The following is a 24,690-nucleotide window of genomic DNA, read 5'->3' as shown; positions in this document are numbered from 1 at the left end:
AACACCTTTTGAATATATATATATATATACAAAAAAAAAGAGTAGTAACCTATAATATATACATATAGGAATATAAGAGTTTAGGAAAGAATGAGTGGGAATCCAGGGAATTCTATGAGAGCGTTATTACCAACACCACCGGAACGTGGATCGTTCCCATTAGATCATGATGGAGAATGTCGAGATATGATGCTGCGATATTTGAAGTGTATGAAACTGGTGAATAACGAGAACGCACCAAATTGTAGATTATTAGCCAAGGAATACCTTCGTTGTAGAATGGAGCGAGGGTTAATGACGCCAGACGAGTGGTCCCATTTGGGATTACCTAGTGATATAAACAAAAAAGAAAAAGAAAAAGAAAACGTGAATATGAATAGGGATTTGAACAAGAACAAGGATAACAAGTAGTGATCAATAATTTCAAATACTGTATAAAGAGAAGAAGATAGAAGAAACTGGGGCAGTTGACAGATGAAGCAGCCTCTTTATTACAACTAGCTAGGAAACGCTGCTTAGCTGCTCTACTCCACGGTCTCCCCACCCCTCTTTAAAAGGGAACAACATGTAAGAAGAAAAAACAAATTAACAAAACCATAGAAAAATTTCGGTCTTTTTTTTTTTTTTTTTTTTTTACTTTTTTATTATATTAGACATAATAATTGTGTTCCACAAAACAAAACAGTATAGCAAGGTTGGACTTATGAAAAAGGGTATTCTTTTATTCTATTGTGAACATTCTATATATAATTATTAAGAAAAGAAAAATACACACAAACATGTAAATAATAATATTAATAATATTATTACTGATATTAATAGTGATAGTGATGCTGATACTGATACTGGCAATGCGTGTGATGATCATTATGAATATCACAATACAATAACCGTTTTCCTTTCAACGTCATACATGATATTGAGATTCATAAATATCAGAGTTATATGACGTAAAGAGAAAGCAGTAATAGTTGTTAATTGTGTGCTCTGCTTTTTTTTTTTTTTTATCAACACTAGCCAGTGGAACGGGGAGACAGGGGAAAAGAACCACGCTGGCGGGTTCTAGACTTCCAGCCGATCTTTAGACTGCAAAAGATGAAGCACGTAATACATCCACACACCCCCCCCCTCTATTCCTTTCTCTTGTGTGGCTGTGACAATTGACCATCCCTACACTCACAACATCCCAACACCACGTCGAACGACCACAGCCACAATCACAGGCGCCAAACACAAAGAACGAATACAGAAGAAAAGGGGAGGAAAAAAGAAAGAAATTATATATATATATACAAAAAAAGGGCGGGGAGAAGAAGCAACAATGCAAACAAAACAGAAAAAAATAAGGGGAGAGAAAGGGAGCGAAGTTTCTTGCGACAACGTCTGGCCAGAACAAAAAAAAAATTACAGCAGAAAGCAGAAAAACCAAAGTTCAAAACCCAAAATCAAAGCAAAAAACCCACTATTCTTTTGCTGTTGTTACTCTTGCTGCAGTTTCTTGTTTGTTGCATGCAGCGTTGAGCGGTTTTTTTCTTTTCTTTTCTTTTCTTCCCCTTGTGTGAACAATAAAGGTGGAGACGACTACTCTCTGTCACATGACCTCCCTGTGTCTGTCTCTTTGGTGGTTTGTGGTGGTCGCAACGAACGAACGAACGAACAACACTACACAACACTATACAACAGAGCAGTTGGCAATTTGAAGTATTAGCCATATACCATGAATTGTAATGGTGTAGCAGCAGCAGCAGCAGCAACACTAGTAAAGTAGAGTACAATAGTGACCTCATGTAGTCATAACCATATGGTTATCACTTTCCTACTGTGAATCGTCATAACATACGTATGTTGGTTGGCTGATTGATCGGTCGGTTGGTTGTATATAGAACGGTATATAGAGTAAGAGTATAGTCTTTAGCTTCAAACTTTTTTAACCTCGCCCCCCTCCCCCCTGCCTCATCCTCCTTCTGTGTAATCAGTTTTTAACAAACACTATTCATTATTCGTGATTTTGTAAGCTTATGTAATTCTAAAACCAACCTTCCATCTTCTCCTTTTTCTCTTTCCCCTTCCCCCCCCTTGCTCTTCTCCCAAGATCAAAGAAGTTTATACTTTTACTTTTTTTATCCTTTTTCTTTCTCCTTCCTCCTTCCTCAAATAATTTCTCACTTTGCGATAAGTGAGATTCATTAATTGATTGATTATTTTACTTTAGTCTAGGTGTAAGTTTTATTTTTATTTTTATTTTTTATTTGAACAAAGAAGGCTATAAGATAGAGTATTAGGTAGATAAACCTATCTATTTATATCAGCATTTTCGTTTTTGGTCATACAGTATTATTAGGTAATATCTATATATCTATACACAAAGAATAAAATTATTATGTCTGATCCAATTCAAATCACTAAAACTACAAGGAAAAGATTAAGAAATAATAGCATTACTAATAATACAGCCGCTGCTTTAAATTATGATAATATGAACATGAACATGAATATTATACCTAATCCACAATCTATTAATACTCTATTGGATCAAACAATAACTTCAAATAATACTTCTACCTCTACCTCTGATTCTATACAAAATAATAATAATAATAATAATAATAATAATAATAATAATAATAATAATAATTCTCAATTATTGGAAGATATGTCGTTCAAACAATCTACTCTCTTCAATAATAATCTGACTCACGGTTTAAATCTAAATGACTCAAATATACAGAAATATTATGAAATTGCAATAGATGATAATAGTGATCAAGAACAACAAAATAACAACGACAACGTCCTTATCCAGGACGATCACAACCAAGATGATGATCTCATTTTTTTAAAACAACAACCTGTTGGTTTTCAACCAAACTCCTTTTATTCCTATTATCCTGTCAAAAAACAAAGAACCATCTCTTTACCTCAACTACCCCATGTCAAATTGAACTACTTTAACAATAATAGCAACCTACAAACAGATAATTTAAACAATACTTTAGACAAAAATGGTAACATTGGTGGCAGTGGAAACAGTAGTATTCGTACCCCTCATACTTCACAGAATGATAACGACTTATTATATTTGACTGGATCAAGCGCACTTACTTTAGAAGGAAATAGAAAAATTAAATTAAATAAAATTTGGAACACTTCTAATAATAATAATAACAATAACAACAACAACAACAACAACAACAACAACAACAACAACAATAATAATAATAATAATAGCTCTAACTCCTCCATCATAAATATATCCACTACCAATTCAACAACAACAACAGCAACAACAGCAACTACTTCCACTTCCTCTGCTGCTGATCTCAAAAATTCTAAATCTTTTCAAACTGATAAAGATGGCCATTATATTTTCCAAATTGACGATTATTTTGGTCCAAACGGCAACCAATTCAAATCCTTACAGTTACTGGGACAAGGAACTTTTGGTAAGGTATTGAAATGCTTAGATACTTACGCAAATCAATTGGTAGCAGTCAAAATTATTAGATCAATTGATAGATATAGAGAAGCCGCCAAGACAGAATTGAGAATACTTTCTACTATCCTAAATAATGACCCAACTGGCCAGTTCCAATGTCTGCTACTAAAGGAGTATTTCGATTATAAAGACCATATCTGTCTGGTCACTAACCTCTATGGGAAATCAATATATGATTTTATGTGTTCAAATGGTATTGCAAGATTTCCTGGATCTCATATCCAAGCCATTGCAAGACAATTGATTAGATCAACTTGCTTCTTACACGACTTGGGGATCATTCACACAGATTTAAAACCAGAAAATATTCTACTATGTGACGAATCCTTTAACGAATATCAACTGCCCCCAGAAATAGTAGAAACTTTATCAACAAGAAGAAAATTGGCAAGTAATAATGGCATGAGAAAAATCTTAAAAAATCCAGAGATAAAAATTATCGATTTCGGTAGTGCAATCTTTGTTAATGAGTATCATCCACCTGTCATTTCAACTAGACATTATAGAGCCCCCGAAATTGTCCTGGGACTAGGTTGGTCGTACCCTTGTGATATTTGGTCTATTGCATGCATTCTAATAGAACTAGTGCTTGGTGAGTCCTTGTATCCTATACATGAAAATTTCGAACATCTGGCCATGATGGAAAGAATTAATGGCGAGAGAATCCCAGTTAAGTTAGTTGAAAAATCATTCTATAAATATAAACATAAGTTGGGTAATCTACCACAGGATTTAAATTCCACTGTTTTAAAACATTTCGATAGAAATTCATATCAACTGATTTGGCCTGAAGTTAATAAAAGAACAGGAGAAACGATCACGCCTTTGAAATCAATTAAGCGAGTCATGAATTCTTGTGATCGATTGGATATGATGGTATCTAAAATATTAAAATTGGAGTACAATAACAAGCATTTTTCAATCAATTGGAATTTGACACCAAGACAAAATTGGAATTTGATTAAGGGCTCATTATACTCACGAGGAAATAACAATATTATTCAAAGTGATAACCAGTATCAGATTGACCGTGAAACTTTCTTATTTTGGTATTGGTTTGTAGACTTGATGAGAAAAATGTTCGAATTTGATCCAACCAAAAGAATCTCTGCAAAAGAAGCTTTAAATCACGAATGGTTTAATTTAGGGATATTAGATGATGGTATTTCCAATTTTGAAAGTGATAGTTTCAATTCTACAATAATGAACTAATTCACAACTCAAAGCTCGTTACTTTTTTTATTTTATTAATTTCATTTCATGAAGTTATATTTGCATTTTATTTGGTATATCATTATTATTGTTATTCTTGTATACTACATTTTTTAAACAAAATTATCTAGTTTTGGTGTTTTCTTTTTGATTGTTTAGGGCTAGGGTTTATGTTTTTTTTACTTTACTTTATTTTATATTCTCTATTTGTTCATATTCTCTTACTGATGTTTTCAATTTAATTTTTGTTTAATTTTCCAATTCTACGGAGTCATATATTATATTCTGGGTCATTATTTTTTTTCTTTTCAATATTACTTTCATAACTCTAATGTTTACAAAAATTTTCCTATATATTATTGTTACTATCTAAAGTTTTATATATTAAAAATAAATTGATAAAGTATCTATAAAAAATGTGATATTATTACACTAAATGTTTCATTAGATCATGACATCTATATCAAGTTTTACCGTCATGCTTTTTTGAACAGATTATTTAGTCTCTCTCACACAAAGGCATATATATGAACAAATATTGTAAAAGAGACAGTATCTATCTTTTAGCATGCCTTGTATTCTATAAATATACACTCTTTTACTGAAAATCTGAAAATTAGCTAATAAGACAAAATAAAAATCTAGAAACTAACACATACAATTAGCGACCAACTTATGATAAAATACCACCAAATTTCAACTGTAATCAAATTTTAAAACTATTTCTCGTTAAAATAATATTTTGACATATAAATAAATGCATACACATACACCAAAAGAGTATCCATTGATTATTTTTCGTGAATTTTGGAATTTAAGTATTCAATCTCTTCCTTTAAACTAGCTTCTTCAACAGTCTTGACTAATTCCTTAGTACATTTGGCAATATCAAAAGCTATGCCTGCCAATCTTTGCTTGAAATTCTTATCAGCATAATCTGTATCATTATCCATAACTTCAATCTCGCCATCGGGATTTAGTTGACACAATGTTATCATACGACGTGAGCAATCTTCCAAACTTTGAACAACCCAACTACCATGTTCTTTCAAATTTGCATTTCTGCTTTGATTCATTGAAATCGAAGTAGCACCAACCATTTGTTTAATGACTTGGTTAATTGCATTTGATTCTGTCCTTAAATTACCTTTCGTAGATTTAGGTTGTTTTATAGAAGCTAACAGTGACTGGATCGTAGTAATAACTTGAACAGTTTGATGTTCTAAATACAATAGTAACTCAGATAGTGTATTATCTGGATTTTCGATATCAAATGCTTCGACATCAAAATCTGTTTCAGCTTCTTCCTCATCTTCTTCCTCACTATCATAATCTGCTCCTTCGGTGGAATCTGATCCAGATTCAAAGTCGGAATCGGAATCTGAGGCCGTAGCTGATTCAGATTCAGAGCTTTCAGTACCACTTTCCTCCTCCGAGCCACTTTCTAGATTATTAGCACTATCTTCAGAAATATTATTTGCCATTTTCGCTTCCTCTGCTTTATTTATTAATGACGACTCTTCTTTCTTGCTGACCGGACTATCTTTTACACTAGCTTCCTTTGACATACCATTAACATTTTTGCCTTGTGATGAAATAGTTTGGATGCCATCATCGTCCATAATTGGATCATTATCAAGTTCATTATCATTTTTTATAGATCTATCTGATATATGATGTAAATTCTCTTCTATAGATGAATGCTTAGGTGTATCTCCATGAATTTGCTCATGTTGTTTGAGTTTAAGCGGCTTAGGAGTTTCTTCCAAATCAGCCAATTCTCTTTCATCCTTGGTTTGATTTAAATCTAAACTATCATGAGATATGCGAGAATCAACATCTTTATCGTTATATTGGTTATTATCACCTCCCACAACATTTTTCTTTTCTAAAAACTGCTGATTTATTGATTCTAAGGGATGTATAGTCACTGAAGGTTGACGCGAATAGTTTTCATTTAAACTTTCCTCATTAGTCACATGTGAATCTGGCATTTTTAATTTATCACTATTTTGAAGTTCTATATTAGATGGTTTACTTTCCAATATATCAAAACGATCCATTTGGGTGTTTTCTAAATTTTCATTAATAACAATATCCTCTTTCTTTTTATCCGTTGAGATAGTGTTGGAGAACACATGGTCATGTATATTTCTATTATTATCATATTTTTTATCATTACTTTGCAATTTCATTTCCTTATCATCAGATAATTCTGAATTGGTCTCAACCTTATTCATATTATTAGCTTTACTAGAACTATCAGTACTTTCACCAAGTGTTATACCAAGACCAGGTATACTCTCATTGTTGATATCTTTTGAAGATAAATTAACTTTTTTCAATGAACGAGCTTCTAGCTTTGTAATTTTGAATGGTTTAATTATTGGTGAAGTATTCGACTCTAATGATGGATTTGTATTTGGGTTATGTGATAAAGAAGAATTGCCAACCTTTGAAGAAACATATGTTTCCTCTTTAACAAGAGTTGGTTCATCTGGTTTATCAGCACTTTTGTTAGATTGTAAGACTACATCATCGTTATTACTTCTAACCTCCTCTCTCTTTTCAGAAGAAATACTATTATCAATTGCAATATTTTCATTTTCATTTTGAATGTTTGAGCTTTCAAAGTTGCTATTCCTCTTGTCAATATCTGTGACTTTTTGAATACTTGTAGGTTTCAAAATATTATTATTTGAGGATGATGAGGGTATCATATTCACACTTGGTGTATGTGAAGAAGGATACACATTGATCTCAGAAGGTAACTCATTATTTGTAGTTGCATATGATGCAGCATCAGAGGTGGATTCATTGTTATGAGAGGATATGAGGTTGGGTTGAGAGTTAGCTTTAATATTTGGTTGACTAACTTGCAGATCCGACCCATTGTTCATCTTTATATCGGGAATAGTATCACTCTCATTAGACGTACTTCTTCTAGGTATATCTGATTCTCTTTCTACTGACTCCTCCTTTGCTAATTCATGCTTATCAGATAGTTCTTCTTCTAATGTATTTTTGTCGTCAAATCCTATAGCTGGTCTTAAATTGCTATGACATACTTTATCATCATTATGTAAAGTCTTCACAGAACAACTATTTGTATCCTCATTAGGAGATGAAGCTTCTTGCAGCTGTGAATCTACTTCCTCTTTCTGCTTCCTCAACTCCTGTAACAAATCATGTGTATCATCATCATCATCATTACTATTATTGCTCTCACTATCAGAAGAAGAACTTGTCGAGGATGAATCAAATGCCATCTTTTTAACCAAGTTTGGGGTACTTCTTTGAACTAGCATATTAACAGAAGTGTCAGAAACAATTTCACTATTTTTTGTGTTTTTACTACCTTTATTAACAATCAATTTTTCGGTTGAATTTTTTTTCACCATACTTGTTAATGATAACAACACATTATTAGATGGTTTCCTTGCTGCAGCAACTACAGTTTTTGAGTCATTACTACTAACCCCTGTGATTAAAGGACTACTTGCAACTTTTTCAATTATTCTAAGAGGCTTCACTGGAGAATTCTCTAAACTATTTATGTCACCCATATGATTATTTCTGGTTAAATCAGAGGATGTTGTCAATGGCATTTCTGATAGATCTCCACTTATTTTTAAGCTAAGAATATTCGTTTCTTTAGAAGAATTCTCTGCCATTACTGTTGTATCTCTCTTAACCTTTAAGATATTGATGATGTCCATAATGATGAAAATACATTCATTGATAGACGATATAATAACAATATTAGGAAGGATACGATAATATAAAGCAAAATATTTCGATGTTGTGATTAAATTTGAAAATGTTGATTTTAATAGCACAATTGTATCTTTTTCTCCTGATTGAGTTAACAAATCAATGATCTTCAAAATAATACTATAGAATTGGTTAATTAGTTGAAAAAGCATTTTACCGAAACTAATGCTGTTGGTCATGTTAGTTAAATTCGTACTATTTTTTCTGGTGCTATCAATGTGAGTATATAGCTCATTCACAACATTGTACAATTTGACAATTAATGTTTCAGGAATGATACCATATTCTTTGATAAATTGAGAAATATTGTCATGTTTTAAAGAAGAAAGAATATAGTTATTTTTCTCAATATCTGTAGTAGCTAAAGTGTTGGGAGAGTGAAATGTGTTATTATCATTATTTAAATTTTGTTGACTACTATTCATCACTTCTAGTTCAGAGATTTTGGTTTTTAGTTTTTCATTCTCAATAGACAGAGATGTTAATTGTTTATTTAATACTATTAATTCATTCTGTAAGTGTGAGATAGAACTTGGCGACTGTAGAAGGGAAGGATCAGTAGGTTGTTCTACAGAAAGAGACAAAATATTTGAACTTTGCTTAGATGGTTCCATTGAAAGGTCTTCATATTTCTCTTGTACTAATAACTGATCAGCCACACCCAACTTATTATCCTTTTCATTGAGTGATTGGTTATCACCAACATTTTCACGGTTTGTATCATAGACTTTAGGTATACCAATAGATATTTTAGTCTTATCATCAATACTCTCCTCATTGTTTGTAGTATTTCTCACATCAGGTGGTGATGTTAAGGGATTATTTGATTTGAGACTTGCTATATTAATAACACCATCTTCTGAAACAGTATTAATTGTATCATTAGTAGAAGAATTAAACGGATTTTTCATCGAGTTAGATCTAATAAGATCCTCAGTTGTATTACCACTGTCGAGTTCATTATCACTGGTAGGATCAAACTCTTCATTTTGAAAATAATTAGGTTTCAACTTCCTTTGATCTGTATATGCTTCTTCTTTTGGTTTATTTATCATCATATTTTCAGAATTATTAGTTTTAGATTTATCCTCCTCGTGGTCTTGTTCTTTTTTGCGTTCCTCTTCTTTCTCATCCTCTTCCTCTTCTTCTTCTTCTGACCAATCAATAGAAGCTTTTTGGGGTATTATTAAGGATGATTGAATCACTGAAGGCAAAGGAACAGTGATATTTGAATCAATTGTACGTTCAGTATTATTATTATTATTAGATAAGTCATATTTACTATTTTCTTGATTTTCTGGTCTATTTGTATTGATATTTTGAGAATTGTTGATTTCTGGAGAGGACGTTTTAGAGTCTGGTACATTTTCATTACCAAATATAATGATATGATATCCTCTTCTCCGCATTTCGAATAAAATATCATCAATTAAATCATTAAACCTTAATTGTGAGAGGTTAGACAATTTTTGTCTTGCTTGGTTTCTCTTTACGTGATAATTTAATTTCGGTAATAAATAATCTTTACTTTTATCATCTTGATTATTATTTGTAGTAGAGGTGTTATTATTATTATTATTATTATTATTATTATTATTATTATTATTCTCGTTTTTAGTTACATTCTCTTTTATTCTTCTGTTCAATTCATCAGTAACGTCTGTACAAAGTTCGTAGAATTGTAATGGTGATAACTTTAATAATTTAGCTCTAGCTTTCTGAGCTCTTACAGAGTTTGAGCGATCCTTAGTAACTTTTTGATTAGCATTAGAATTTTCTGTAGTGGCAATATTCAAGAAATTTGATAACTTTAAAAAATATTGATGTATTTCTTCATGGTATGGTAAAGGTTTTTGTTCCGTCTGGGAAGTCATGTCTCTCTCTTTTTTTTTTCGATTATTTTTATTTTTATTTATATTTTTTATTATCTTTTCCTTTTTTTTATTCTTTTTTCTTTTTAAGTTGTTGTAGGAATTGTGAAGTCCTTTATCTGGTTGATTATTAGAAGTTATGATAGTTAGACAGTTCAGTGAAAATGAATTTCTATTATTTATTTGTTTGTTTGTTTGTTTTGAATGATGTTTGTTCTTTTATAATGAATACTTTTTTTTTCTTCAACAACCTTTAACATTAATATATTAAACCTTGATAGTATATTAATATTATTTTTAAACTTTGTTTTTGTTTTATCTTAACAATCGTGCCTATTTATTTCTTTATTTTTTTTTTTGTTTTTGTTTTTGTTTTTTGTTCTTGGTCGAAATTACTTTTGTTATGCTCATCGAGAAATTTTGGCAAAGGGAATATTACACAAACAATATTCTCTTTTTTTTTTTTTGTTTAACTGTTAAAATTTCTTCTCGGCTAAAAAAGAAAATAAAAAAAAAAAAAAAAAAAAAAAAAAAGAATTCCGGCAAAACCGTCCACAATTCCGGAATTTGATGGTATGGCAGAAAAAACAAAAAACGTTTCAAAAAACGATCCAAAAGAAAAGAAACGTCTGGTTTCCCAATCGGCATTCCTTACTTCTAAAAGAATATCACTATTCTTGTCTGAAAATGCTGCATGATTAGTTCTGAACAGGTTTCATCAATATATAAAGTTCTAATAAATAAATAAATAAATAAATAAAAAAGAAAATAGATAAAACTACTAAATAAAACCACCTCATTGATTTAGTTGTTTTATTTTTTTCTTATGTTAATTTTTTTGCTTCGTGCGTTTCATAATTTGTCGTTTCAATTCTTCTAAACGTTGACTAAAAAGAGTATGGGGGAAAAAGAAACCCACCTATTGAAAAATATGTGTTTAATGAAATATCCTAGTCAAATATATATATATATATATTTCCCAAACACAGTATATTCTTGCTAAAGATTTTTTTTCTTTTTTTTTTTTCTTTTGTTTGTATGTTAATATTCGACCAAGAAAATATATTATGCTATCATCTCATAAAATACAAGAATAAGAAAAACATGTATAATAATCATACTAATCTTTTCTTTTGCTTTTTTTAATTATTGTATTTATTTATCGATACAGTATTGATCTTGCATTCAGGAGATTTTAAACATATTATCGTGTGGATTCATTCAAGGAAGACATATTTCAGTAAGAAACAAATCCACCATTATATATGTATATGTATATGTATATATATTGGATATGTAATTAGCCGCCAAAGTAGGAAATCCATCGGGGATTTCTTCCTAATATTCCACTATGGTTTTTTTTTTTTTCTTGTTTGAGGAGATTGCAACGCGAAAAAGTTGACGCGTTTTTTTTTCTTTTAAACAGTTAGAAATATAGCAAGAAATAAAGGAGTAACATCATTAATTACTTCGGTAAAGTGGTGATATATCTAAAAGAGAAAAAATTAAAAAAAAAAAAAAAAAGATAAATAAAAGGAAATTACCAATTCTCAAAAATTATATTTAAAATTAACATCAATTTTCTTTTTTAAATGAAACAAGCTGTTGTCTAAAACTGTAAGAAGTCCGGTCGTCATTTGTCTTTTACAATACTCTCTATTCAAGCCAAAGCTGAGCAATTAAAAAAATAAATAAATAAATAAAAGTAATATGATATCGTATTCCGATGACCAATTATACAAAGATGCAGTTTTCTCTTCAAAAAATAATGAACTGAAAAAATCTATGTCATATTGGGTTCCATTAATGAACAAATGTTTTGTTAGAAATAGTGACAAGGATAATGTAGACCAAGCAATAGTTATAGATGATACGTTTTATCAGAATTTACCACTTGTTATAGAATTTCTTCAATCGTTATTTGGGTATGCTTTGGAAGTCAATCAAAATAATATCTTTGCTGGTAACAGTGAGGATGACTATGAAATAGATACAGAAGAAGAGGAGGAGGAGGAGGAGGAGGAGGAGAATATTGAAAATGAAAATGACGAGAAACATCTTAAAAATACTAAATTTTTCCAATTTGGTTTAAAAGAAGATGATGAAATTGACTTTACGAATGAGGAATCTAATAATCAGGTTATTGATAGTGATGATAACAATTCTATAAGCATTACAGATTTTAATGACTTTATGAAAGAAGGTAGAGCAGTTTTCCGTTTAATGATTGAATTCATATTATCTATAATAAATACAAAGATGAATAATACTAATGATAAAACTAGTCTGATTAAATTATATACTATCCTAGCAGATTGTTTTAAAGAATTAGATGATATCAAAAACTCTCTGAATTATTATAATCTAGCATTGGCTAGCTGCGAACAGATGAATAATACGAATCTAAAGATATCTATTTTACTGAAGATCACAGAACTAATCAAATGGACTGATCAACCTATGGAAAAATCAGATTATTATTTTAAAATTTACAAGAAATCTTTGATAGAAGCCATAAAATTAATAAAATCCTCTAAAGATGACGAATATATTCCAATTTTACCCGGTTTAAAAGAAGAATTACACGAATTGAAATTACAGGGAAGTCGTACAAATGATATCAGATCCTTACATCCAGATTTTGATAATGTGTTGAAAAGAGCATTAGGACAAATATCCACAGATACAATTAAGATAGACAATGTTAATGATTTATCCAACTTAATTCAAAAAAAGAAACCAAAAAGAAAATGAAACGTCTTTCATATATTAAAAATTACCATCATATAATAATAAAAAAAATAAATAAATGCATGCATATAAATACACACACACACACATTCAATATATATATATATATATAGTCTTTATTTTACTTCCATTTTATATCTTTTGTCTAAAGGCTTTGAACCTCATTTCTTTTGTTAGGGTTTTGCTTAGACCTAATTTTGCCAACAACAACCTTTATTTTTTTAATTGCTTTCTTTTCCTTTCCTTTTTTTTTCCTTTCTAAATCTTACTATAATAATAAGGTAAAAAGTAGAAAAAGAAAAAAAAACACTTAAACACACACAAACAAATAAAAAGGTGCACTGTGTTCTTTAGAAAAAAGTTTCATACATGAATACTTGCCAAACTATTCACAGTCTCACTGCATCCGAGAGATCATCAACAAGCAAAATGGCACAATCAACTTCAAATAATCGCAATCATAGCGGTAGAACAAATAGATTTCTAGAAATTGTGAAAACTTTGGAATTTTTCTGGTTTTCCGGTCACTTTTTGGTTACCTTGTTATCTCCTGCTTGTTTTTTGACTGGTAATACTTTTCTTTATAGGTTAATCTATGTGGCTGTGCTAGAATCCTTTGGTATAATACTGTATCAACATTATTATTTGAAGAATAATTCCTCTTTTAATTTAGATTCAATTAAAAAATCTTTATTGAATGATGAAAACTTCTACTATTTTATTTTAGCCCAAATATGGTTATTTATGCCTGCTAACAAATTGTCTATCTTACCATATTTTATTTTTTCTCTTTTCCATGGACTAAGATACTTACAAACTGTGTTTTTACCACAAGTTTTTCAGTTAGACCAATCTAATCCATGGATTGTTAAGATCCAAAGTTTTGTCAAAAACTACAACGAAAGATGCCTGTATTGGGTAGCCTCTGTTGAATTGGTCATTTTAATACAAGTTATTTTCAAAGCCTTGCTGTGGTACGAAAGATCATGGATCTGTTTGATTATTTATTCTATCTTTTTGAAGATTAGATATGAAAATTCCAAATATCTAACATCTGTATTTTCTCAATGGAGAGTAAGAATGGATGGTATAATAAGTCATCCATCTATTCCACCTACTGTGAAGAAATTTTATAATACTCTAAAATTAAACTTAATTCAATTATCTAAATATCAAATAACGCCAAGAAATTCACAACATGCTCAATCTACCGCTTCGTCTAATTCTAAAAAAGCAATCTGATAATTGGATTTTTTATTATTGCTATTAATTTTTCTTCCATACTTATAAGAGATGTTGATTGTTGTGACATGCCTGTCTGTTTAAATGTCGTTTTATTTGTTTGCTTTATTTCATCTCGCTTTATATGATATTACTACATATATATCAATACCACTTTGTAATAAATTATAAATATGATGAGATTTATTATTTAAACTATATATATATTTGTATATATATGATATCAATAGCAAATATGATAATGTTACTTCCCATAGGTGATCTTATTGTCAACCTGTACATCAACACCTCCTTATTTTTTTTTTTTGCCATCTTATATATTAAGATCAATAATCAAGAAACTCTGAAGGTATTTCTTCATTAAAAGGTGTACTTTCTCTTTGATTAAACATTCTTGGTTTAAAACTCGGAACTTGATTACGTAGAATCTTTTGAAATCTATTATTCTTTTTACCGGTGTGTTTAATATCCTTACTACCATCTAAAACATTTAAACTTGTAACACTATTACTGAATGATCTAATTAAGTTAATATCCTCTTTAAAAGATACATGTGGTGACTCACTTCTATGCTCGCAATCTCTTCCATCACTAAATATATATGCATTTGCCTGAGAAATATTTTCACTTGAAGAAGATGGGGTCGAATTTCGAGGCATAACAGATAAAGGAGGTAAGGGTAGTGGAGGCATCTGTGGCATCATCATTGGCATTAAATTAGAACCATATGGTGATATTGAAGGATTAAATGGAAAAAACTGATGCTGTGACAATGTGTCTGGTGGAGGCATTGGCATTGGAGGGTAATACATCATGTATGAGGGAGTGTTACCAGAAGATGTGCTGTGGTATGGATTAGGTGCCATAAAATAATTTGGTTGATAATAAGGACTAGGTGGATGAGAGTATCTTCTCCTTGAATTGTTGAAATTAGATTTACCATTGTAATTATAATTGTTATTATTATAATTGTTTTTGTTGCTTGTTTTACCAGGTTTGGAACTATCTCTTGACGATTCATTATAGGATGTCATGCTAACATGAGTTGGATTTTCAATTAAATCCATAGTATCATATTCTGAATTAACTGTATCTGAGGATTTTTCCTCAAATGAAATTTTATTAACATTTTCTCTTTCTTCTGTATTCTCTCTATCTTTATGATTAATTTCCATATACATATCTTTAGGAGAAAAGGCTTTAGTCTGAGAATCTATGAATTCATTTTCAAGTGAATGCAACTGCCATTCAAATGGATACGAATTGCGTCTATAATTAGAGTACCCTCTAAAAGGAGATGGAACAAACTTATTTACTGATAATTCAATGGTACTATTACCAAGATTTTTTCGTCTAGCAATATTAATAGGCGGTGGAGCCAAAGTTATCTGTGGACTAACAAAATACTTATTACCATTATGGTGCTGAATTGGATTGCCGTTACTGTTAAACTTTCCAATGAATACTTCCTGTTGATTTGTTCTTACTTCCCTTTTCGTATATGGAAATGAATTATTGATTTCTTTATATTGCACATGAATAGTCTTGCCAAGAAAAGTTGAATGATTTTCCTTTTCCAAAGCTATAGCCGCTGAAGATTCGTCATCGTACTCAATAAACGCAAAAATATTAGTTGGCTTATGAATTAATTTTAAATTAAATATTTTTCCATATATTTCAAAATGTTTAGTTAATAATTCTGTTGTAGTGTCCTTGTGTAATTGACCAACAAATATAGATTTTCTATCAATGGAAATTCTATTATTTATACAATTTCCATTAGATTCATGATAAGCATCTTTTTTATTATCATTTTTTTCATATAAAGATCTTTGAAAAGACGAAAGCAAATTGTATTTTTTTGGCACTTTTACATTTTGAACCCAATGGACAGTCCATGAAAGTTCTGCTTTTATATTAGCAAAGGCTCTAATAGCATCATCCCTGAATGCAAATTGTACGAACCAACAAGCAATTTTATATGATTCCGGTTCAACAAACCTGAAGTTTGGAAGAATATTTTTTTTCTTTGTGTTAGGTTGATTTGGATCTGAAGTAAAACTGGGGATTAATTGCTCTAATTCACCAAACTGTTCACAAAATGATTCGATATCTCGACAAGAAATTGGCGAAGAGCATGAAACAAACAAAGTTCTATTTACTCTAGCTTGTTCACATCTAATGACTCTATCATTTAAAGTGGAACCTTGTGATAAATTTAGAGCTCTTTGTGCATCATGGTCGTTTGTATATTGGACAAAAGCATAAGGTCTATTCTGTGGATCGCGCAAGACTTTAACTCCGTTTAATTTTCCAAAACATTGGAATTTTTCAGTAACAGAATGACACAGTTGATCATCTGTTAATATAGCTGCTAACGAAGCAACAAATATGCAGGAGGAAGGCCTTCCTTTAGTTATAGGATCATGTCTCTTGTATGGAATATCCTCTAACTTAACATTATTTTCATTAGTCTCTTTTAAAAATACATCAACATCACATCCAGAGGATTGTATTAGGGGTGTTTCATATGAGTCACTGTTACTTTCATTAGCTTCAATAGAACTTAAATCTTCCTCCGAAGCTGAGGAAGAAGAAACTTCACTTGGTAGTAGAGAGTCGATATATTCATTACATCCAATATCTTTTGCACTTTCTTTCAGGTTACGCAGGTCAAAACTAGCTTTAAAAATCTCATTTTCGGAACATGTCAAATCTAATGTTTGACACAAATTTTCCTGTTCCATAATTGGATATGTAACAAAGAGCAAATTAATATATATATATATATATATTTATATTTATATTTATACTTTCTTACTTTCTAATTTTGATGTTGTTTCCTTTATTTGAAGGAGTAAAGAAAAGATGTTTTTTGATTAATGCTAGAAAACACAACTTTTGACTTTTAACGAAGATTATTTAAAATTAAAATCTGTCAATATATTATGAAAGATATATTTGTTGTAACTATATTGCAAAGCGGTATAACAATTTTAGAAATGAATAGTTTAGTTAAATAGTGTTTTTATATATGTAAATAAGATGGATGTAGGAACCAAATAAAACAACAACAACAACAACAACAACAACAACAACAAAATATCTAGGAATATATATAGCTTTGAGGAAGGGGGGGGTTAATATAATATATAGTAATAAATTAATAGAAAAATAGAAATAAAAATGGAGAGTATAAGTTTATTATGGTATATTGTATTTTGTTCACCCTGTTTTTGATTATCCTAATAGAGCTGGTAAAAGATAACTGTGTATGTTATAATAACAGTAGAATTAAATACAAAAAAAAAGGTAAAATGAAAACCATATGCAACAAAGATAATAATATTAGTTGTAATTACCACAACTTCTCAACATATCAGAAAAATATAGAGAAGAACAAAAGACGACCGATTGATTTTAAGTTCCAGAAGTCATTAGATCTGGTTGCTTTATATACAAAAAATGAAAGAAGAATGTCATATCGGAGTTTCTATAACCGCCCACCTTGAAAAAAGAACAGGGCGGCTAAACCATTTTTTTTATACTGCTTGCTTCCTGCAAAATACAACACAGATAAAGATAAAAAAGACAAACGTACCGAAATAGGAAATCTTAGAAAATAAAACCAATTAACGTAATAGCTGGTAATAGTGTGTATTTCTTAAGTAAATCTTACATGAGCCAGTTCATTGTGGTAGGTCTTTAATATATACATTCGATATATATTCAAACGACTACTAACAGTTTGATACTATTTCTGAATAAGATATTGAAATTGATAGAAGGGAGAATCTTGTCTTTTTTACAATATCTTAGATTTTCTTGTGTCTTGTATTTTAATCTGGTTTAATATACCAAGTATAAACAAAGTATTGTTGTCATTCCGGTATAGATAGCAAATATAAATAAAACATTACACAAAGCTGGGTTTTCCTTGAACGGTGTCCTTTTACTTAAATATGTGGTGGGTATTTGGCTCATTTGGAATAAAAACATATATGGTCTTACTTTTAAAAATATAACATACATGGAGAACTCATGTAGCATTGAACTTAGTCCAAATGTAACCCACGTAGCGGTAGTAGAGGAAAGTTTCCAGTGTTTCATAGAACTATGGAATATGTGTCTTAGCAAAAATTTATGGACTGGAACATTCCAAATACGAGACCATTCAGAAAAAGAAACACAATTCCACCAGTCTCCATAAAAGTATCTATCAGTGAATTGGGTTAATTCAGCAACAAAATTTAATAATGCATCCCATATAAAATAAAAAGTTAATAAAAAAATTATCGAAAACCCAGGCAAAACATCTACTAATAGACAAAACCAATAGATAGTACTTGTCCATAAATCTGGCCAGCCCCCATTAGAAGTGATATTTATCGTGTTTGTTATGTATGGATATAAATACAATTGTGAAGTTATGACCATCAAACATAGCACACCAATTACTGCACAAAATTTTTGAAATACGTACATCCATCTTATCTTTTTAGACCTTGGGTAATCAATTTGATATACTAAAGTAGGATAAAGACAAAATAATGTATAGTTTTTAAAGCAGATATTAGCTGGAAATTCGGTTGTTGAAGATTGTGTTGAAAGTTCGTATTCACAGAATGTTTGACTTCTTTGCAAGGTAGCAAGTACAGGTGATGGAACAGAATTCTTATATTTAGATAATGCCCATTTGGAAAAGGCTGCTTCATGTGTAATGTTCCAGAGGTATCCATTATAAAATGAAAAAGAATGCATTTTCATTATATACACCAAACAATGTAAAAAGAAAAATATTCTTGAAATCCAATTCATTTTGAAATAATCAATTACCAGAAAATGGAAGAAATAAAAATAAACTATTTCAAATGTTATGGTAAAATATCGACCAGTAGATTCCCATAAGAGTAAATTCCATTTGATAAAGCTTTGAATAAGAACTACAGTATAACTTGAAAACCACATTGACAGATCTATTATAAGCACAATATATAACCTTTCTGTCATTAAATTTACTAATGGAATATCATTATATTGCCAATTATTTAGTAAAAGGTAGTTCATCATACCATGTAGTATAGTCCAACCAAATATCATCCACATAGTGATATAAAAACCTGAAAAATTGGAACCCAAATTATTGGAATGTTCGACTTTGGAAAAAAAGCGTTCATCATCATCATCAGATTGTTTCGTTTTTGTTTCTCTTATAACCTGTTTCATTTGCTTTTCAATAAAGGGGCCTTTAAAAGATGTAAGAAATGGAGTTACAAGAACAGAATCCATCAAAGTAGATCTTGGACCGGAATCAACATCAGAAAAGAATGATATGATAGTTATATGGTCTTTCTTATATCTAAAATTTTCTAATTTATTTATATTTTGTAAATGTAGTTTCACTATTTCATTTTGAAATACATCAGCATCTTTCTCTTGATTATTTGATAAAACCTCAGTAATGTCTTCTGTAAAAACAGTTTGTTTTTCAACAAGGGCGGCACACTGTTCTCTATTTTGAATGTCTAAAAGAGAAACTGGTTTAACATTTACAATAAGACTCTTTTCCAGCTTTTGATTAATCGAATTTAATTCTTGGGTTTTAAGAAATTCTTTATTATCCGTTATATTGCTTTGTTCTGTCATTTTGTCCCTTAGCAAATATTATTTATCCTAATATAGATTAACAATACTTAAAAATATCTATCGTGCTTGCACTAATTCAATGGAAAAGAGCTAATTATTAAAACACACTCAAATAAAATTTCCTCTACAAAAAATGTAAGTGGGCTTGTTAACATGACTAAGTTTTTGTAATTACTTCTCCCCTATTTTCCAAATTTTAAATAAAGATTCAACTTTTATAAAGTCATCAATATTGATTAGAATGTAAATCTACACTAACAAACAAAAAATATCTTTGGCTCTAAAAGTTATCGATACAATCAATAAAATATAGATCATTTTAAAATAAACATAAACTATGTTATAAATTTGAATATATATTCTCATGGATATAAACTTCTCAATCAAATACGTATCCTCCAAACGAAGAAAATAAACACACAAACATATTTCAAAACATTGACCGAAACCATCATATTGTTCTTCTTTTTAAAGTTTAAATAATAACTTTTACCTTTATCCATATAATCCTAATGTATTTAACTGTTTATATATTAGAAAATCGTTATTATAGCTTCTTAAGGAGTCATAGAGGACTGTTTCAGATTTCATCTCTAGTTTATGCAATGAGTAAAACACTTTTCTTCTAAACTATGTTCCATCATTTAATACAGAATACCAAATGCATGTGACATTTGTTATTTGAAGTTATACTCATATTTTTTATAATGTTACCAGTTCTTTTAAAGCTAGCCTGGAAAGTATGAAAAAACAGCCACCACTTTTTTAATAAAAAATTCACTAAATCTAATCTTATAACTTCGACTCTATAACCAAAAAGCATTCCGTACAGAAGAAATACAAAATAACTTACTAACAAACTTATGAAATCCTAATCAAACATAAAATAATTATATTCTAATATATAGTAAATTAAAAAATATATTTAATATATACAGCTTTCTCTTTAATCTACGTCAACATCCATATCTTCATCGTAATCATAGTTTTGATCTTGTCCACCAGTCTTGGCTTCATGGTTAGGTACAACTTCCAACCTCTCTTCTTGGTCCTCCTTTTCACCACTGCCACGAGGCTTTCCATGAACTAATCTAACCTTAACAGTTTCCTTGTCATGGATTTCACCCTTCAAGATCCTCATGGCTAACCTGTTCAAAATTTCATTTTGAATCAATCTATTCAATGGACGTGCACCCATATCATCAGAGTAACCGTATTTAGTCAAGAAATCTTTGGCTTCTGGAGAGACATCTAACTTATAATGTTTGTCATTGGCCTCAAATCTTTGTTCAATTTCTTTCAATCTGATATCAACAATCTTATGAATAGCCTTTCTTGATAGTTTGTTGAAAACAACAATGCTAGAAATTCTGTTTAAAAATTCAGGTCTAAAATGTTGTTTGACAGCACCCATGACCAGGTTTTTCGTTTCATCTGTGATCTTTGAACCTTCTTGAGCATTAATGTATTGAGCACCTAAATTAGATGTCATAATGATAATACAGTTGGAACAATCAATTGTTTTACCTTGACCAGATGTGATTCTACCATCATCTAACATTTGTAACATGACTGTTAAAACATCGGGATGGGCCTTTTCAACTTCATCAAATAAAAGCACAGAATATGGCTTGTATTGAAGTTGATTGGTTAAGAAACCACCTTCATCGTAACCAACATAACCGGCTGTTGTACCCAATAACTTGGAAACAGAGTATTTCTCACTTAACTCAGAACAATCGACTCTAATCATCATATCCTTATCATTGAAAAGGAAACTTGCGATGGTTTTAGCCAGTTCAGTTTTACCGCTACCAGATAAACCCAAAAATAAGAAAGAAGCTGGCTGTCTTGGGTTAGAAAGACCAGATCTAGATAATCTAACTGCATTAGAAACAGCTTTAATGGCTTCCATTTGACCAATAACTTCAGAAGACAATTCCTTTTCCATATGAATCAATTTTTCATTTTCAGATTCAGATAGCTTCTTTACAGGAATACCAGTTAATCTAGCTGCTGTTTCAGCAATAGTTTCAGAGTCAACAACATTTGAAATCATAGAGTTAGCTCCTGCACGTTCTTGCTCCTCTGCAACCTTGTTTTCTAAGTCAGCAATACGCTTCTTAATATCTGGAATAGCAAAATACCTCAAATCAGCAGCAGTAGCAGTATCGTATCTACGTTCAGCATCTGCTGCCTTGTTCTCTAATTCATCTAACTTCTTCTTGGCTTCTGTAAGTTCTTCATGACCATGTTTTTCTTCGTTGTAACGTTGTCTTAATGGTTGCAACTCCTCCTCCAAGGAAGCTTCCATTTGTCTAACTTTCTGTAACCTTTCCTTGGTAGTAGAATCAGCATCCTTGTCTCTTTCTAAAGCCTTAATTTCCACCTTCAATAGTTGTAATTGACGTTCTTTAGAATCTAACTCTTCAGGTTTGGAATCTCTAGCAACAGCAACACCAGCGCAAGAGATATCCACTAAATCTAAAGCAGAGTCTGGTAGTCTTCTATATGGTAAGTAACGTTTGGCTAATTGAGCAGCTGTAACCAATGCGCTATCCAATATCCTAACACCATGGTGAATTTCATATTTAGGTTGCAAACCTCTTAAAATTGCCACGGTTTGTCTAATGGTTGGTTCAGAGACTTCAATCTTTTGGAATCTTCTCTCGAAAGCACCGTCTTTTTCGACAATTGATCTATATTCATTGTTTGTGGTAGCACCAATAACTTTTAAGTGACCTCTGGAAAGAGCTGGTTTCAATATATTGGCGGCATCATCCTTACCGTTACCCATCAACATATGAATTTCATCAATGAAAAGGATGATCAACGTCTTTGATTGTTCAATCTCCTTCAAAACACCTTTCAATCTTTCTTCAAAATCACCCTTATACTTGGCACCGGCAGTTAAAGCAGCAAGATCTAAACTGAACAATTTACAATTCTTCAAAATCTCAGGGACATCATTGTCCACAATTCTAGCAGCTATACCTTCGATAATACTTGTCTTACCGATACCTGGTTCACCAATAAGACATGGATTGGATTTAATTCTCCTTGCTAGGACTCTGATGGTAGACCTAATTTCTTCTTCACGACCAATGACTGGATCTAACTTACCTTCACGAGCTTGCTCAGTCATATCAACAGCATATTTATTCAAATATTCCAGTGGAGTATTAGTATCGGCACCACGAGAGTCAATCTTCTGATTACCTCTTAATTGCAACGCCTGTTGCTTAATAGATTCTATGTCTACAGAAGCCTCTTTAAAGACTTGTTGAATAGATGAATCCTTAAATAAAGCAAATAGTAAATGATCTTGAGCAATAAATGAATCCTTTTGTTGTTGTTGAATCTTAGCAGCATTCTCCAACACCTGACCTAGAGCATAACTTGGAGTAATTTGTTGTGGAGCTGGATGTTGTTGTGGAATCCTGACCAAGTTCTTGTTAACTATTCTCTTGAAACTGTCATAATCATAACGAGCTTTATCAAATAAATTCTGTAGATATGATATGGTACCGTCCTCAGGGGTCTCCACAAATGCACCCAGTATATGTATTGGTTGCAATTGAGGATGTTGATGATCTTGAGCCAACTTTTGTGCAATGGTCAAGATAGTAAGTGCCTTTTCTGTGAATTGCGATTCGTCATTCATTTGGAAATCTATAATTTATATATTAGGTTTTCTTAATTTGTTTCTGGTTGTTTATTGTATCAATGGAAGAATTATAGCTATTGTAAGAATAAAAGAAAAGAAGAAGTTTCACAACTAGAAAGAGTTATTATATTTGAATTTGATTTAAAACCAGATCTTTATATATGCTTTTGAATCTCTCTTGTAATATCCCTGTCACATTGCCTTTACGTACCCCCTTAACTGGAGATTACTTGTTATTAGTTGTTCTGAAGATTAGAAAAGTGACATCCCCCTTGAAAAAATTTGAGGCCAAAAAATTATTAATCTGAAAAAAGAAACATATAAAACATTGGAAAAAATGATCGGGTTAAACAACCTTTTTGGTGTTTTTTCCGAACATAATATTGGTGGAGACTTAGGGTTCATTGGAAAAAACTTATTTTGAAACAATTTGTTTGTTTCCATTTCTCATTATTAATATTCATACAAAACAAGCAATCACAGGACAACTAAATAATAATTTGCTTTATTTTTATATCTGTTTTTCTTTTTTAGTACAATTACATTTATCATTCAAAATAATGGTAAGGTTGTGTAATATAGTAAGGTTGTAAAGGTGCCTTCAACGGGACAATCAGTGGTGGATTTGTATAATTATTTTACAGTCTAGATTTATTTTTTAAATCAAATAAATATTTTTAGGGTACGCTTAGAAAAACAACTATGTCCACAGTAATTTACACTAGGGCTATGCTAAATTTTTAAAAACTTTTCTTTAGGGATTTTTTTTTTTTACAAGACTTTCTGCATGAAAAAATTTAAGGGGAAACTACCTATGCCGATGCAATTTTCTAAAATAAGCTCTTCTTGTTCTCTCGAGATCTTTCAAATTTTGAAAGAATTGTTTAATTTTCCAGAAAACAAAAAGGAACCTTTTTTTTTTCTTGTCCACCATTGCAAAATCTCGCAGACACTTCCTGAAGGTTCTCGAATAATTTTTCTATTTCGATGTCTAAAGTATCATTGGGAGAAGGAGAAAAGAAGTTGTGGGT

At 30.7% G+C, this 24,690-nt stretch overlaps 8 protein-coding genes across 8 annotated transcripts; 4 read left to right on the top strand and 4 right to left on the bottom strand.

The window, feature by feature from the left end:
* Positions 1-90: 90 nt before the first annotated feature.
* COX19 (Cox19p) lies at positions 91-411 on the top strand (the record flags this gene model as incomplete). Its single annotated transcript, XM_064859073.1, has 1 exon — positions 91-411. One exon carries the CDS (start codon positions 91-93, stop codon positions 409-411), a length of 321 nt encoding a protein of 106 aa, XP_064713882.1.
* Positions 412-2,380: 1,969 nt separating this feature from the next.
* On the top strand, positions 2,381-4,708 carry KNS1 (serine/threonine protein kinase KNS1; the record flags this gene model as incomplete). The annotated part of the gene is made up of 1 exon (XM_064859072.1): positions 2,381-4,708. The coding sequence occupies one exon, from the start codon at positions 2,381-2,383 to the stop codon at positions 4,706-4,708; it is 2,328 nt and encodes a 775-aa protein (XP_064713881.1).
* Positions 4,709-5,499: 791 nt separating this feature from the next.
* SPA2 (Spa2p) lies at positions 5,500-10,356 on the bottom strand (the record flags this gene model as incomplete). Its single annotated transcript, XM_064859071.1, has 1 exon — positions 5,500-10,356. One exon carries the CDS (start codon positions 10,354-10,356, stop codon positions 5,500-5,502), a length of 4,857 nt encoding a protein of 1,618 aa, XP_064713880.1.
* Positions 10,357-12,063: 1,707 nt separating this feature from the next.
* PWA37_002506 (uncharacterized protein) lies at positions 12,064-13,107 on the top strand (the record flags this gene model as incomplete). The annotated part of the gene is made up of 1 exon (XM_064859070.1): positions 12,064-13,107. The coding sequence occupies one exon, from the start codon at positions 12,064-12,066 to the stop codon at positions 13,105-13,107; it is 1,044 nt and encodes a 347-aa protein (XP_064713879.1).
* Positions 13,108-13,473: 366 nt separating this feature from the next.
* POM33 (nucleoporin POM33) lies at positions 13,474-14,346 on the top strand (the record flags this gene model as incomplete). Its single annotated transcript, XM_064859069.1, has 1 exon — positions 13,474-14,346. One exon carries the CDS (start codon positions 13,474-13,476, stop codon positions 14,344-14,346), a length of 873 nt encoding a protein of 290 aa, XP_064713878.1.
* A 326-nt stretch (positions 14,347-14,672) lies between these two features.
* PWA37_002504 (uncharacterized protein) lies at positions 14,673-17,093 on the bottom strand (the record flags this gene model as incomplete). Its single annotated transcript, XM_064859068.1, has 1 exon — positions 14,673-17,093. One exon carries the CDS (start codon positions 17,091-17,093, stop codon positions 14,673-14,675), a length of 2,421 nt encoding a protein of 806 aa, XP_064713877.1.
* A 1,102-nt stretch (positions 17,094-18,195) lies between these two features.
* PWA37_002503 (uncharacterized protein) lies at positions 18,196-19,992 on the bottom strand (the record flags this gene model as incomplete). Its single annotated transcript, XM_064859067.1, has 1 exon — positions 18,196-19,992. One exon carries the CDS (start codon positions 19,990-19,992, stop codon positions 18,196-18,198), a length of 1,797 nt encoding a protein of 598 aa, XP_064713876.1.
* Positions 19,993-20,938: 946 nt separating this feature from the next.
* HSP104 (chaperone ATPase HSP104) lies at positions 20,939-23,656 on the bottom strand (the record flags this gene model as incomplete). The annotated part of the gene is made up of 1 exon (XM_064859066.1): positions 20,939-23,656. One exon carries the CDS (start codon positions 23,654-23,656, stop codon positions 20,939-20,941), a length of 2,718 nt encoding a protein of 905 aa, XP_064713875.1.
* Between the last annotated feature and the right edge of the window lie 1,034 nt (positions 23,657-24,690).

The sequence above is a fragment of the Arxiozyma heterogenica genome (assembly GCF_036370985.1).
Source record: "Arxiozyma heterogenica strain weizmannii chromosome Unknown scaffold_21, whole genome shotgun sequence".
Taxonomy (NCBI): domain Eukaryota; kingdom Fungi; phylum Ascomycota; class Saccharomycetes; order Saccharomycetales; family Saccharomycetaceae; genus Arxiozyma; species Arxiozyma heterogenica.
This window is presented reverse-complemented; position numbering and strand designations above follow the sequence as displayed.